At 38.5% G+C, this 17,299-nt stretch overlaps 1 protein-coding gene across 1 annotated transcript; it reads left to right on the top strand.

The window, feature by feature from the left end:
• The first annotated feature begins 287 nt into the window (after positions 1–287).
• Positions 288–17,124, top strand: PPAE (prophenoloxidase activating enzyme). Its single transcript, NM_001043367.1, is given in 8 exon segments — positions 288–394; positions 11,244–11,398; positions 12,490–12,617; positions 13,709–13,887; positions 14,969–15,131; positions 15,603–15,808; positions 16,143–16,309; positions 16,801–17,124. Coding segments are annotated over 8 exon segments (1,326 nt in total). The 5' UTR covers positions 288–330; the 3' UTR covers positions 17,065–17,124.
• The last annotated feature ends 175 nt before the right edge of the window (positions 17,125–17,299 follow it).

Here is a 17,299-nt window from a genome sequence, read left to right as displayed (position 1 = left end):
TGCTCCGCTGCGCTTTGAATTTGGTTAAATGCAACTTAAGTATTTCCCAAAGGATAACCTGCAAATGAGGATGTTTGTTTCAGTGACGCTTCAATTAATTGCATATTGGATTCATTTAAAAAATTATGTATCATTTTCCTCAATTACGATACATTATGATGTGCTTATTAAAATTAGTCATTCGTAAAGGATTCTCTTGGTCACTTGGCAGATACGCGAGGTTTTATAAACTAGAAATACTACGTCTGTTGTTGATTTCGCTCAGAACAGCAACAAAGTCCGAACCTATCGGACGTGTAGGTTTTATATTATTGGAACCTACATTGGAAAATGTTTTTAATTTGGACATTCATCGTGGCTGTTCTGGCGATCCAGACCAAAAGTGTTGTTGCACGTAAGTTTTTTTTTCTTTTTCTTGTTTCGTTTTCTTTAAATCCTTTGTTTTGTGTTTCGAAATAAAACCGGATTTAAAGGTGCTAAAGCATGTTATAAGTTTTTTCTCACTGACATTTAGCTACATAGCAAAATTCCGGATAAAGTTGGAAGTATTTTATGTTTGAAGAGCTGTTAATCATCCTCCATTCTCTCGCCGTTTCATTCGTAAAACAGTAATAAATTTTATGAGCTTTTCGCATTTTAAATCGAAACTTGCTTTCATATTACCCTTTAGATACAACATTGAATGTCCTTTTTAGTTTGATCAACTAAAAGGCGATCCGGACAATAAATTCGTAAAAAAAATCATCGAAATATTAGTTAGCAGCTGTTAGCAAATCAATGTTCGAAGCACGCAATGCACTATGAAATTTGACAAATTGTGTTGTGTATATGACGGTTTGAAGGGTAGATGACTTCTATATCTTCGATTACTGCGGACTCTCCTTATATTAGCGGCCCGATTCTTAACTCAATGCTGCCCTGACTAGCGATCAACTTAATCACAGTCTTCAGTGTCCTTACAACTTGAAACATAAAAGCATACCTTAACATCAGAGATATAAAGTTGAATCTACTTATGGCCCAACGTAATGTCATTGGATTTCAAGTCATGTCTCTATACCCACAGTCAGCTGAGTTCTTGTTGTGGATCAAAGGGTGACCTCGTCGTTTCGTTAATCTTTGACGCTTTCGATTCTCCTTCCCGAGGTTCCAGAGCTTTGTGCACGAATGAGGTCTACGTAGTTTGCCTGACTAGTCCTTTACATTTGCACTCATAGCTTATGGTCTACCGACGTTTCTCTACATACCTAGTTCCCAGAGTGGTCCAGGTGGACCCTCAGTCAGAGACTCGATGGGGCTTACTTTAGCGTAGACTATTACGTAAAATTATTATGACGTAAAGACTATTCGTTATTGTTATTCAGTCGCAACGCAAATTAGGTAGTAGTCACGTTTTTGTGGAGTTTTGAAAATATGGTAAAGATCCTGCTGCAGTTAAATCTCTACCAGATGTGGTAAACGAGAAAAAAATCTAAGAACTTAAATATGAATTTCAATCTCCGCAATTATGTAATGCGTATTTGAAGTCTTCAATCCGTAGAGGTAGGCAGGTCGAAAGGTTTCGAAAAGTTCACGACTGTTTTTTGATTTAAAAACAAAAAAAAGAACAAGCTGCCGCCGTATCTCGTTTGAATTTGAATAAATTAAACTTGTTTACTGAAGTTCAAAATAATAAATCACATTATTATTGTATTCCAACTTTATGTTTAATAGTGTCGATTAATTATGCCCCCGGTCAAAGGGCGTTTGATTTAAATAAAATTCCGGTCTAGTAATGAAAAACGATTGTTTATTTGTATTTTTATGTATTTAATTTAAATAATTTTTAAGCGGTCGCTATAATGGTAGATTGTGTTACATTATAATTAACGTTTTATGAATTTATAAAGAGCAGTTAACCGAATAATTCATGACGCGGTACGTCTTTTAATCTCTTTTAGACGCTGTCTTAAATAGAGGTTGTTTTTTTGTCCTTGGCTGTTTGCTGGTAGCCTAAGAAGCTATTACAGCTTCGGGGTGACTGGTAGGTGAGGTCACGGGCTCAACCTGAGAGAGCTTGGTAGCACTGGTTGTGTTACCAAGAACTGAGAAGATCCGGCAAGAAACTATGTGGGTTGTGTTGTCGAAGCTGAATCTCGCGGTCTAAGCCTCGGCTAATTTCGTACAATTCAGAATAGACTACTTAGCATCCATGTTTTTATGCCGAATTATGTATGTGTTTTTCACATTATGTTGGCCGGCTAATTGGCTTTTTTAAAAGCGCCCACAATATTCCCTATGTTCTCAAAACCAGACAGAACTTTTCTCAACAAACAAACCACCGAAAACATTATATATTTTTTACAAATTTGATTTATTACTTCCTGAGATTATTATGACCTTAGTATCTTAATTCAACTTTTTTTTTGGCATTTACATAAATTTCAATATTATTAAGATACGAATTATTAAAATACAATCCTTCACAATGTAAATTTAAATTGTATGTTGAATTATTAAAATAATTATATAATAGATCATCTTTTAACGTTTATTTTAATAATTTAAGTACAGTGGGCAGCAAAAGTACAAGAGGGGTTCAAATAAAATATTTATATACGTACATAAAATAGTACTATATTTTAAATCATTACTGTTACTGATGGTAGGACCTCTTGTGAGTCCGCACGGGTAGGTACCACAACCCTGCCTATTTCTGCCGTGAAGCAGTAATGCGTTTCCGTTTGAAGGGTGGTGCAACCGTAATAATGTAAAAATTGAGATCTAAGAACTCATGTCTCGAGGTGGATGGCGGCATTTACGTCGTAGATGTCTATGGGCTCCGGTAACCACTTAACACCAGGTGGGCTGTGAGCTCATCCACCCATCTAAGCAATAAAAAAACAGATATAGTAGTTACGCGGAACCTCTTTTCCTCACCTTATAGGTACTCCAAGCACCAGTCACCGATCTCGTCGAATTCGTCAAAGAGTTGGACGTGCAACCTAACCCACAGACAATGCGATTTCTTGTGATAGATTCAGCGTAGCACTGCTTTTGCTAGAGCTAGTGTCAGAATTTCTCTTTCTCGCAAAACGCCGCGTAACTGGAGGCCCACCACTGATTAGGCAAGAAAATTAGCGTTTCGTATGACAGAGACAATGCTCTACGAAGCCGAAATTGGCCGATTATCTCTTTCTAAAGTCCGATGTGCACTTCATATCGCCAGGTACTGTATAAACATTAAGTTATTTACAGTATTCGGCAATTTTAATGTTTATATTGTAATTGAAAACTCATCATACCCAAAACTCGTCAGCCTCAATTTTTATCTATTCTCTGTCTATACTTTCTTCTTCTTTATATATAAAAATGATGTTCGTTAGTCCCGCTAAAACTCGAGAACGGCTGGACAAATTTGACTAATTTTGGTCTTAAATTACTTGTGGAAGTCCAGAAAAGGTTTAACAGGTGAAAAAATATGAAAATGATCGGAATTATATAAAAACAAACAATTTTGTTTTTCCTTTTATGTGTCCCCGGCCGGACGAATTCCTTTTGTTTGTTTTAAATTTATTTTATACAAAAGTTTAAGTCTTTTATTTATCGATTGAGGCACCACGAAGTTTGTCGGGTCAACTAGTCGTCAATAATTTATTCAGTTGTTCATCATCGAGTAAGTTCTTTAATGAGCGAAAGAACAAACAAAAAAATGGAAATCATTTAAATAGCACACAACTTGTTTGTTGTAGGAACTGGAAATAAAACGTGGCCATATTAAGACAGACTTCTCTGTTTTTTAAATATTACGCTGAAAGATCACCGTGACAATTTTGAAAATTTGCGAACATACTTCCCTTTATGTAAGCCTACATTATTTACCTATATACGTAATTAATAATTAGTACTGTAGATATATACGACGAAAGGAAGATCTTCCATCGAGCGGGTGATATTGCTCGGTAGACCAGGTAGACCAACGATCCGAGTGTTTTTTTTTTATCCTACCTAAGCTGATGGTCTAGAGAGACCATATCAGCGTAACCTTAACTAGTAGTAATCTACCACCGGATCGGAAACGCGACCCACTGAGAAGATCCGGCGAGAAATTCAGTGGGCTGTGCCTGTGGGTGAATTAACTCGCCGAGCCTTTCGTCGCAAGCGACAGGTTCGACGAGAACGATGACTCTGAGTGTTGTTGTTCGGACCTTGTATTGTTTTGAATCTTGAAAATGTCGTAAACGAGATTCAGGCATCTGTTAAATATCTTGCGTTGTGTGATGGCTACCGCCACAGCACACTTAATTAATACGTTAAACTTTAATTAGTCTGGATCTGTTATGTAACATAACAGACGCATTCACAATTCACACATAGACGTTTGTCACAAAACTTAGCGCTGAAAAATGACGTAAGTCCCATCTGAATCTACGAATACTGATTTGTTGCTGTGTCCGCGTGAGAATCGCGTCCATAAGCAACAACAGGTCTTTTTTTCACGTTCACCAACTAAAACGTGTTTCCAAACTTCATAAATAATTTCGCATTCAAAGAATCAGAGTTAGGATATTATTTAGCGTTTTTTTAATTTCATTGATGACGCACATTACGAAATGTGATATTTAATAATTTGTTTTGATGTTTTTCTTGTGGTACTTGAGACGACCTTACATTTATCATTATTATTATTACTATTGACTTGGCGTAGCGACCCAATCTTTCAAAGGAGCGAGACGAGCGAAGTAACCCACAGACACAGCCCACTGAGTTACTTGCCGGATCTTCTCGTTGGGTCGTGATTCCGATCCGGTGGTAGATTTACTGGTGGTAGGACCTCTTGTGAGTCCGCGCGGGTGGGTACCACCACCCTCCCTATTTCTGCCGTGAAGCAGTAATGCGTTTCGGTTTGAAGGGTGGGGCAGCCGTTGTAACAGTGCTTGAGACCTTAGAACTTATACCTCAAGGTGGGTGGCGCATTTACGTTGTGGATGTCTATGGGCTCCAGTTACCACTTTACACCAGGTGGGCTGAGAGCTCGTCCACCCATCTAAGCAATAAAAAATAAAAAAAGATTCTGCGAAACACTGCTCTTGCTAGGGCTAGTTTGCAAATTCTCTCAGGTTGAGCTCGTGAGCTCAGGTACTCGTCAGGGCGTAGCTGGAATAATAGTAAATTGTTGTCTATAATTATATTTGAAATAAATGGTTGACTAGCACTAAAGTACAAGAAATTGTCGGTATTTTTGTTCAGAAATACTAATAAAAAATTAGAATTAAATAATTGTAAAAGTTAAATAACGTCATTTTCATAGGCTTATAGCATAGCTTATAGACGTCGGGTTGATTTGGAAACTTCACACGCTTGACAGCTGACAATAGAGCAGTTTCATAATTTCGCTCTAATATCCTGCCCAGTATTAATGGGGCTTAAAAAAAAAGATAAAACCAACCCCTAATTCGATTTGTTATTTAGCGCGGTTCTTACTTTTTTAAATGTACGTAGAGATTTTTGAACAACTTTCAATAAAATATTTTTATTTCATAATTTTTTACTCACGATTTTAATGAACAGGAAAATTCAAAGGCATGTTTTTACATGTTTATGTTATTTGTAATATAGGTAAGTATGTATCTTGGATGAATCAATAAAGAGGTATTCGTAGTTCATCGACTTCCGAACGTATGATTAATTCGATGACCGTGGTGGTGTTGTTTTCGCTGTAGAGTTCTTGGAGTGACCGCGTCTATGACTGAAGTCGGTCGTGGTTCATTCTCCTATCACTCCCGGTTCGGTCCCGGATTGGATCCTCGAACGCGTAAGGCGCAAGGCTGTTGTTTAGTGGGTCTCATAAAATCAGACCACAAAAGAAAACCAACTAAGCTTAACTAAGCGCTCCCTCGACAAGGCATATCTTGGAGAAATCGGACACCGGCTAAAAAAGCTTTTTTTTTTCTTTTTCCTATCTAAACTGCTAATCTCCTCCCTAACCTAGGGGACTATGCCAGCGTAACCGGGCAAGTAGGTGAAGTCACGGAGCTCTAACCTGAGGATGTTGCTATCACTAGCCCTAGCAAGAGCGGTGCTTCGCAGAATCTAGCACCAGAACAGAAACGCAACCCACTGAGCAGATCCGGCGAGAAACTCAGTGGGCTATGTCTGTGGGCTAGTTTACTCGCCGAAACCTTCGTCGCAAGCGACGGGTTCGACGAGAACTAATGCTTGATGTACCTGAAAGCACCAATAGTGGTTCAGAAGGATCCGAAATGACGTGAGAAAACAATATTATAAAATTATATTGTTAATACCACAGAGCTATGTGGCCTTATCGTCTACAATCGAATATCTACGATCCTTTGGCGTCGTTCGTCTGCGTCAGTAATAAAAAAAAAAAACAATTAACATCACGCAGCGAATATGTTTGTGCATCACAAGACCTGTTTTTCCGGTCCGGCTAACTGAACTAGATGTTATAGTCTTGGTAAGTTCGTGCGAAACATTTAGCCTCCCATTTAATTCTCATCTTTAATTACATTAAGTTTATGTTTCATTAGAATTACTATTACGGTTTAATTTCGCGTTTTCTTTTGACGTGACAACGTCTTATAATCCGATGGAGCCGGCTGCATGCACGCAAAAACATGACTCACGCAGCGTTACCTCGCTCTGTGGCGTATTTTCTTATGACGTTGTCACGTTCAACTATCGTCAGTAAGCCGACTTTACAGCCAACCGATTTTTATTAACGTTATGTTATTACAAGTCACATACTCGTTTACTTATTCCGAAATTTAGCACAATAGGTACTCAAATGCCGACGAATTATAAATCGCAACTCGTCCGTGCGACCACGAATACTGTAAAGTATTTGAAAAGTCGTAAAGAATATGTTGTAATATGTAAAAAAAAGGGAGATTAAACCGTAAATGTGGCTTTGATTGTATATACTATTGGCTTTCATTGTAGAGCACCTATATTGACTGCCTTTTTTTGTATATACAAAAATTGTATTGCTTCATGATTCTCCCATGATTAAGCGTCGTGCCTAATTCTTTTCCAACTTAGAGTGGTAGTGCGTGCGTGACGTTTTCCGGTTTATAATTCAATGATATTTTATATAGTAACTAGCTGACTCGGCAGACTTCGTAGTGCCTCAATCGATAAATAAAACACCGACGGGGGACACATCAAAGGAAAAACAACATTGTTATTTTTATTTAATTCCGAGCATTTTCATATTTATTTACCTTTTAAACTTTCTCTGGACTTCCAAAAATAATTCAAGACCAAAATTAGCCAAATCGGTCCAGCTGTTCTCGAGTTTTAGCGAGACTAACGAACAGCAATTCATTTTTATATATAGAGATTATTTGATTTAACAACTCTTATCATAGATAACACACATAAGTTAGTTATAGTTAAGCAACTGAAGCACTCAACAAAAATGTTTACGGGCGTCGGCCATTAGATGGCTTCGCTTCGATTAGTTTCTCATCGCTCCTGTAGATGGCAGTAGCATATTACCTATCCTATATTTTGTTTTTAATGAAGGATTTTGTAAATTTTCACAAACCACATATTGATAAAATTTAATCAATTTGTCTTTATCAAATAAAGACTTGTATGATATATAATTTTTTTATTTTCTGTGTTTAGTTATACTACAAATAAATGCCTTAACTTTAACAACATGTAAGTTTAGGGGCATCTGCTCCAAGATGTCGCTAGTTTCTATACAAAAAAAACATTTGTCTTATAGTATCGCAGTTACAGAGTCCTGACTATTGTTCCGCGGTTTCAGCTGCGTGAATTGCGTTTTCCGGGATAGAGAGTTGCTTAAATGTCGTTCTCTAGACTGTAAGTCTCCTGGCTGAGGCTTTGCTCGCCCACCTGTCCTGGTAAAACTGGAAAGGCCTCCGGGCCAACAGTAATCTTACAATTCTAAAAAAAACCAGGTTGTTTGTAGATCTGTTAGTACGTAAAATCACGAATCAGTGAATACGCAGTCATATTTATGGAAGCAGATATACTAGGCATTCGTCGAGTTATTTCATGCTGGGTGATAAAATTTCTTGATCGACTCGTTGGTGTAGTAGTTCGCGGCTCTGATTGTGGCGCCGAGGGTCGTGGGTTCGATTCCCACATCGGGCGAACATTGATGTGATGAACAGATTTGTTTGCTCTTTGTCTGGTTGTTTATTATCTTACTAGCGACCTGCCCTCGCTTCGCTTCGAAAACATTAAATTTTATTATTAATAGCTGAGTCCCGCGACGTTGCTCGCGGTTATTGTCGTACCACGAGTGACGCCGTGGGGCGAAGCTAGTCTAAAAAAGTCTTATATCATCAGCTACCTATCAGTGAAAGTCTCGTCAAAATCGGGCCAGCCGTTCCAGAGATTGGCCAGAACAAACAGACAGACAGACAGACAAAATATGTAAAAAAATATATTTTGGTGTATGTATTGTATTCATACGCATGTAGCAAAAAGCGGTTACTTCAATATTACAAACAGACACTACATAGTTTTTTTTTTGACAGATAATTAAATTTGTTTCCGGTGGCTTGCGGTAATTATTGTTCTATCTCGTAAATTGTTTGTGTAACAAGACTAGAATTAGACATTTGATATTGGTGACTAACCCATAGTTTTAATAGTACCCTAGGACCTACCCCTCATTATAAACGTATCTAAGTAGATTTGTCAGTCTGTGGTGGCCATAACACAGGGAATCCTAAATTGAGATCGAATTACCGTGCGTGACTTGTTCCCAGTTATTATTATTATTATTTTTTTATTGCTTAGATGGATGGACGAGCTCACAGCCCACCTGGTGTTAAGTAGTTACTGGAGCCCATAGACATCTACAACGTAAATGCGCCACCCACCTCGAGATATAAGTTCTAAGGTCTAGTATAGTTACAACGGCTACCCCACCCTTCGAACCGAAACGCATTACTGCTTCACGGCGGAAATAGGCGGGGTGGTGGTACCTACCCGTGCGGACTCACAAGAGGTCCTACCACCAGTGATTACGTAAATTATAATTTTGCGGGTTTGGTTTTTATTACACGATGTTATTCCTTCACCGTGGAAGTCAATCGTGAACATTTGTTGAGTACGTATTTCATTAGAAAAATTGGTACCCGCCTGCGGGATTCCAACACCAGTGCATCGCTACATACGAATGCACCGGACGTCTTATCCTTTAGGCCACGACGACTTTATTACATACATTAAAAACACTATTAATTCAGCGGTCTATTTTTTTATATACCGTCCTGTTGCAAGCGCCGTACTTAATGAATCTATAGAAAAACCTTATTTTTAAAGATATTTAGTATATCTTTAAAAACAAGGTTTTAATATTAGATTTAGATACAGATTCAGTGTAAAGAAACTGTTCCATAAGGGCATTATTATGAATATTTTTGTATTTAATATTAGCAAAAAAATAATTGAAGCTTCTATTTACTATTGATATTCCATATGATTATGTTCGTTTTGCAATCAAACAAGATGTTTCGATAAAAACTAAAATAATTATATATTTACATGTCTAAATAATAACGAGTTCGTATGTTCAAATTTTAAAAAAATAATTAAAAAATGGCGTCAAGCCGCGTTTAAATTTATGATTTTCTGTTGAGCGAACTTTGCTACCAGTTTGTTAAATTATCAAGGCTAAATTTTTTGCAGATCAATTTTGAAAACTTTTTCCTGCTAGTTCTGGTCACTACCTACTACATTAGCAACATTTAAATTAAGACTTCTTAATCGTATAGTGTTTCCAAAATAAAGGTTATGAATTTGGTAAATAAATGCACAAAATCAGTATTGATATTGAATAAAATATTCGAAAAAAAAAGTTAAAAATGACGATTTTTACTTAAGGTGTTGCCATGTTGTATTTAGGATATAATTTTTTTTTTGGAAATAAACGATTATGACGGATTTCTACCATATAATTTATATGGCTGACGATTTTCTGGATTTCACATGCTTTTTTAATGGAATCGCTAGACTTCCGCGTACGCATGGGTGCATTAGATTTCACAGCAGAGCGACAAAATATATTGTGAGCTATGTAATATTGCGCGGATGTGGCCCAACTTAAAGTAGGTTTCCTTTTCTGTATCCGCGCGTCGTAGACACTATTAAATCGACAGTCAACCACGAAACTCTAAACTATTCGAAGCGTCGAAAATAATTACAAGAAAAATAGGGAAATTAAACTGAAAAAGTAGTTATAAATAAAATAATAAGATACTAAATATTCCGATATTACTTCCAACTCATCGCTGTCAAAGTCTACGAATCTATGACCCTTGCCATTACTGGAAATCTTGCAATACAATAGTGATTGAAGCAGAGTTCGTACTAACTAGAGTAGCTCTGTTCATCAACAATGCGTTTCCAGAGATCTATTTTGTCACGAAGCGGCCGGCTTTGGTATTAATTTCCCTCCACGATGCTTAATAAGCGCTATGACATATCTTGGACCATATATTCTTCTGCCTAAAAGAGCAATAAAAAGTGAACCTTAATAAAGCAGCGGAGAATTCTGTCAGCTCTATAGATTTGTGCTGCTATCTACAAATGTAAAAATTACGGTAGATTGATTTATTTCTTGCGTTAGTTAAATGGTAGATACGCAGAAGCTCATTTAAAGATACAGGGTGCCCATTATTGATTTTAAGAAAGGCACTCGAAAAGTCCGTGAACTTTGACATTACGACATTATGACATGACGTTAAGTAATGCTAAATTTTATGTATTCGAACGTTAGAGCTATAAATTGCGAAAAACGAAAAAAATCCAGGTATATTAAACTCGTACTATTATGCATAATAATTTAATAGATATAATGATATATAGCTATAGTTTTTTCCTTATTTTCACGATGAAATCGCTGCAAACAGTACAGCCTCAGATATTCAAACAAAATTGTCCATAGCTTTTCAACTCAACAAAATGAGGAAGTTCTCAATTCGGCTGTATTTTTATGTGTGCTACAACATTGTTTTTGAACCGATTTCGGAAATTATTTTTATATTAGGAGGCCGGTGTTTTTGATTTGGCAAAATTATATCAAGACTCTAATCATGAGCTGTTTTTTAGGTTCACCCACGGGTTCACCTCTACAACGCAAATTTAATTGACTTCGTTCTACAATGATGATATTCTCATTGAATTTTTCAACGTCCGGTTTTTTTTGGTAAAATTTTGTTTTTTTTTGTTAATTGACAATAGACATTATTTTATAGAATCATGCCGGACACCGAACGGACTTAACGGTAATTGCGTATCCGTGTATGAATGCCAGGCACTCCTGGCCATATTAAATAATCAGAGGAGAACCCAGCAAGATGAGAAGTTCTTGAGGGACTCCCAATGCGGCACCAAGAATTCAGTTCCTGCTGTGAGTAATTACATTGTCTTTTTATTAGATTACGGTATTACCCCATCGCCAGCCGACGCGGATAGATATTACCACAAAATTTAACAGAATACGTTGCTCGAACCTAGTTCTGTCTCTATCGGCGATAGGATCGGCCGAGAATGCAGGGAATCGTTCAGTGGGTCTGCTTCTACCATCAACGACTACCAAGTTCCGAATAGCTTGCGCGGGAGCATCGTAGGAAGTTCTGCGCTCGGGCCAAACTATAGGACTTAACATGTTAGTTGTAAAAATGTAATGTGTTTACGGACGAACGAGCTAACGGTTTCGCGTACACGCAAAAATAGAATAGTGCACCAATATTTTTTTTATTACCCTTATATGCAGACCAGCATACGGCCCACCTGATGATAAATGGTTACCGTCGCTCATGGACGTCAGAAATGCAAGGGGCAGAGTCAAGCCGCTGCCTACCATTAAGTACTCTCCACAAGCCTCGTTTGAAGAAGCACATTTCATAGCGCTCGGGAAACACCGTACAGGGGAGTTTATTCCAAAGCCGGATGGTACATGGCAAAAAAGATCGCTGGCAACGCACTGTGGATGAACGCAGTGGCTCCAGGTAGTATGGATGAATTCTACTCCATTGGCAGATGGTGCGATGGTAAACACGAGATGGTGGGATCATCTCAAACAATTCCTCAGAGCACCATGGAACATACGGTACAAAATACAGAGAGAAACAAAGTCCCTCCGTAGACCCATAGGCTCTAAACGTATCTGTGCTTAGAACATGTCGTATTAACAATAAGCATTGATCTGTGGATGGAATGTGTTGTTATTTTGTTTTTGCGCTATTCTTAGCACATATTTATCAGCTTGACCTGTATCACTGTATCCATGTAATGGAGTATATAAAAGTAATTTTCGTCGATTTCAAGACGTGCTATTGACCTGAAATCTTACGGATGTGTCAAGAACCGATGATAATACAACGATGCGCTGATCAGGAGCACAAAAATAATAGGTTAATTTAGCTTTAGTCCGTCTTGCTATTTATATTTAGATTGCTTTAGAATTGTACTGTAATCTTGGAAACGTTGCTTTTGCAGGTTTGCTGTCCATGCAACGCAGCTGATGGTCAGCAAGGGAATTGTGTCAACATAAATTCATGTCCGTACGTTCTTCAATTGCTGAAGAATCCGAATGAAGCGAATCTAAATTACGTCCGGGGATCTGTGTATGTTCTGTTTTGTATTGTATATCCAAATACCTAAGGCGTATTTTTGTTGGGTGTCCGATGTTACAGCCAGTCCAACTTTGATGTCCGTCGGTGGCCTGTTCAAAACATATTGAATTCTCAACTGCTGGCAGTATTACTAACGCTGTAATGTACATGAAATGAATTTGCCATAATTAAAGTGAATTTTACGGTTTAATTTCGCGTGTAAATTATACGGTAGTTAACACTAGAAAATTAGACGGCAGTTAACAATATTCGAATAAGATAAATAGTTGTTCGCAGCCGCGAAACCTGTCTACAATTTATTCCAAACATCCAATAACATACACAAGAATAAATCGTAAAATAAGGTTTAATTATGTCTACGAACCTCCACCAACATATGATAAATTAATTCACCAGTTAATTGGTTGGCGTGTCTGAAAAATATTCTACATCCCTTCCTAGCGGAAGGGCTTCATAGGACTAGCAATAGACAAAGCTCCTTTAAATAATTAAGATCAAATGGACGGTAAGGATTGCGACGTTGAAGTGGCAGTGGGCAGGACACATTGTTCGTAGAACGGATGGCCGTTGAGGCCAGAAAGTTCTTGAGTGGTGACCGCGTACCGGAAGACGTAGCGTGGGTAAGCCTCCCAGAAGATGGACCAACGATCTATCGAGGTTCGCGGGGATGTGCTGGATGCAGGCAGCGCAGGACCGGTCTTTGTGGCGAGACTTGGGGAGACCTATGTCCAGCAGTGGACGTCTGTGGGCTGATAAGAAGAAGAAGGGCGGTAATATCATTCTATATCTACGATTTGTAAGCGTTGTGACGAACAAATCTGTATTATTTATTCTTAACGATTTTTGTCACCAAGCACATATTATACCATCTAAACTGGAACGTGGCCAATTGTGGTCCGACTCGTAGTTTCCTGGCTGTTTAAGACAGAACCCGCTCACAGCGGACATTCTGTTTTAATAAGTCATATCTTTAATGATCTCTTTCTTAAACTACAACGACCTCCTTACAACAGAGAGACAGCGCAATTCGTACAAGGTGTATTAGACCTCGTTCTGCACTTAGTTGTCAATCATTATTCCAGTTGTCAAGGATCAGAACAACAGAGCATATGCTGTGTTACTGCGCCACAGTCGACGGCAGTGACCACGACCCCCAGACCGAAGCGGGTGCACGCCTGCCAGAGCGAGATGACTGCCACCCCCCCTAATCCGGAAGGGAAGTGTTGCGGCCGGGACATAGCCGTCGGAGACAAAATCGTTGGTTAGTTAACAGTTTTAGATATTCATTCATCATCATAGGTTACTCTTGGTAAAGCTGTCGTGGTTGTGTGGAATCCTTGTTTATTAAAGCTGACAGCTGTTCTCCATAGTTCGCGAGCTGAGGCTTGGAGCACGCACTCGTTAAGTCGGGTTTTGGTAAGGATTTTTACTTGATCAGTTCAAATTCAAATTCAAAACGTTACATTATCTTTGTCCAGTAGAAATCACTTTGCGGACGGATCTTTGATTTGTCTTCGATCACTATCAAACAGGGATCGACCTGCTAGGCTAACCTGAAAATTTTCTGAAAATTTCATTGTATTTAGTTCAGCCGCTTTGGAGCCTATAGAGCTTGCCACAAGAACCGACTAATAAATAAATATAGATTTATGTGTTACTCAATTCGAACTGTGCGCCACAAGTGGATTCAAATTAGAAAACAGGATGTAGGTTTTACGGCAACACGAGCCGTTCAATATCACTGAAGCGTTACATTTGTAACACAGGTTAGTTAGAAATAAAATGTTTTTATTAATTTATCGGTTGAAGCTAACGTTCAGAATGGTGGAGTTCCCCGAATCATATTGCGCAGCGTATGTCTCGAGCAAGAAAAAATGTATCCTAGTAACAAAACATTTTATTCGAAAAAGTAATCTGGGCACAATGTGTCGTCCTCATAACCCATGCATTAGCCCGCGGAGTTTCTCGCCGGATCTTCCCAGTGGGTCGCGATTCCGATCCGGTAGTAGATTCATTAGCGAAGCAGCTGCTTTTGAGTTATTAAGTCTCCTTTGGAGGCACTCGGGCAGCTGTTAGCAAATCCCACCCCTACTGACTGAGCCTTTGCTCGCCCGCCTGTCCTGAACTTTCAGAGGCTACCAGTAATCCTTCAATCATAAAAAAAACAATGTGTCGCAAGATAGCTTCTCAGAGCAGCGGTCCGTGTGATGATTCATTGAGATCTAAGTCCGGTCGCTCATACACACCAGCTGGCCTCTGCCGGAGCTGTGACGTCACCATCGTTTATGTCTACATGACAAGCAACTTCCATAGCTTATATGGCTATATCTTACTCATAACAGGTGGTGCGCCCGCATCCATCGACTCGTATCCTTGGCTGGTGGTCATCGAGTATGTGAGGCTCGAGAGGACGATGCTGCTCTGTGGCGGGGCGCTCATCAGCGGGAAGTACGTGCTCACTGCCGGTCATTGCGTGAAAGGAGCGATCTTGGATGTAGGCACGCCGTAAGTTTCACATTACATCCTGACTAAAACCAAAGACCCACACTAAAAACCTAACATTGAATCGTAAATTAATTCTGATAATTTCAACTCGCGTAAGCCATACAAGTGTAATTGAGACTGTGTTGAGAATGAACCTGTTACATTTGTAGCTTTTCCATTTTGACTGCATGACTAGAGAGCACTAGGATAACGATTGCACACGGGCGCTACATGGATTAGAAATGCCATTGCGCGGAGGGAAACTTAAGTAGACTAGCCCTTACACGCGGCTTATCTTGTGTTAATGTAGAAAAAAATCTGTACCTCGAAAATCAATTTTTCCAATTGAAATACACTCTGTCTTTTTCTGTGCCGTTTTGCCATTTTTGAGACGTGAAATCGTACAAATCACTGAACGAACTCATATTCGCATTTATAATATGTATAGGACATGTGATGGATATTTGCTTTGATAATACGTCGTATATTCAGGAAAACAGTGCGTCTCGGCGAGTACAACACGACGAACCCGGGCCGTGATTGCGTGTCCGTATCAGCGGGCGGCACGGATTGCACGGACCCATTGGTCAAGATAGGCATTGAGAAGACCATACCTCACCCCGACTATCAGCCCTATCATTTTCTTAGGAAACACGACATCGGGTTGATCAGGCTGCAAAGCATCGCGCCTTTTACAGGTAATGTTGTTTTGGTAGTTTTTCAATTACAGTTTGGAATTGCTGGCAACATAATAATGTAATGTAAGTTTTGGCGGGAAAGTGAAAAGTCGAATCTTAAATTTCTATGGGTAGACGAGTATACGGCCACCAGAAGCCAGGAGCAGAGCTAACTCACTGCCCATCGTTATGTACTCTCCAGAACACACACACATAAAACCTTTATAGTGTATGTTGTTAACTCGCACGGGTGGGCGCTACTGTTCTGCTTATTTCTATCGCGAAGCAGTTTGAACGATGCGTATTGCGTTATGGCAGTTTATTAGCACCAGTAAAAATGAGAATTTAATTTCAGATTTCATCAGGCCTATATGCTTGCCGAGTACAGATTACACAGTGAACCCGCCAAGTAAATTCGCTCTGACCGTGGCTGGCTGGGGACGATACTTGCAGTTCGACAATGGGACAGTTAGAAGCAGCAAGATCAAGCTTCACGTAACACTGCCTTTTGTACAACGAGACGTGAGTAATATAAAATCAAAAATTCGTCAAATTCATTTTACGATCAATAATTGTGTTGTTTTCTGTTCAATTCCATTCAAAATAAATTATGTAAGACTTCTATATTAAAATGTCTTAGGTTTGAAGAATGTTTTTTTAAATCGTTCAATTATAATGAGATATAGTCATATTATAGTTTAATATAATAAACATATTTCTACATTCAGAGTGATTACCGGCGTTCAGAGTTTTGTTATACGAAAGGAATATTTTAGGTTATTTTTAATTAATTTGTTTATTTGGTCGCTTTCTTTCAAGTCATTCAGTACCTATCTTGTGTCAAATAGTCAAACTCTATGGTTCAGATCTCTTGATCTAAAACTGTTCTAAAATTTAAATAACATTTATAAATTTTTATTTAAAAAAAGTCCTAACAGAATGAAATTAATAAGTCGAATTCAAAGATATTTATTTAGGTTGATTTTAATGATAACTTTTTGTCGCACACATAGGTCTGCGAAGCAAACCAGAAACCATTGCGCAATGGCCAAAGAATAACATTGTGGAAGGGACAAATGTGTGCCGGCGGTGAAGCAGGTAAAGATTCTTGTAAGGGTGACTCGGGTGGTCCTCTTATGTATGAACATTCCAAAAAATACGAAGCAGTCGGTATTGTGAGCTTCGGACCCGAAAAGTGTGGCCAGATCGATATACCTGGAGTTTACACAAATGTTTATGAATACCTGCCATGGATACAAAATACAATTGAACCTTGAGATGAGCGTAAAATTACTGCATAAATGTAACTAATAAAACCATTAAATTTACTAATGCTTAAACTTTGTTTTCTTATTGATACCTTCTTCGTGACTGCATCTTGCAGCATTCCGTTCTTTGTCTAATCTGTACTGTGACTATGACGTCACTATTTGTAAACTAGTCACTAGTTTTAATTTTTAGATTAAAAAAGTAAGTTACATCGAAAGCTTTCACAAATAAACTTGCATGCTT

The sequence above is a fragment of the Bombyx mori genome, chromosome 28 (genome assembly GCF_030269925.1).
Source record: "Bombyx mori chromosome 28, ASM3026992v2".
NCBI classification, from domain to species: Eukaryota; Metazoa; Arthropoda; class Insecta; order Lepidoptera; family Bombycidae; genus Bombyx; species Bombyx mori.
The sequence above is the reverse complement of the archived record's forward strand: the minus strand, read 5'-3'. Positions and strand labels throughout refer to the sequence as shown.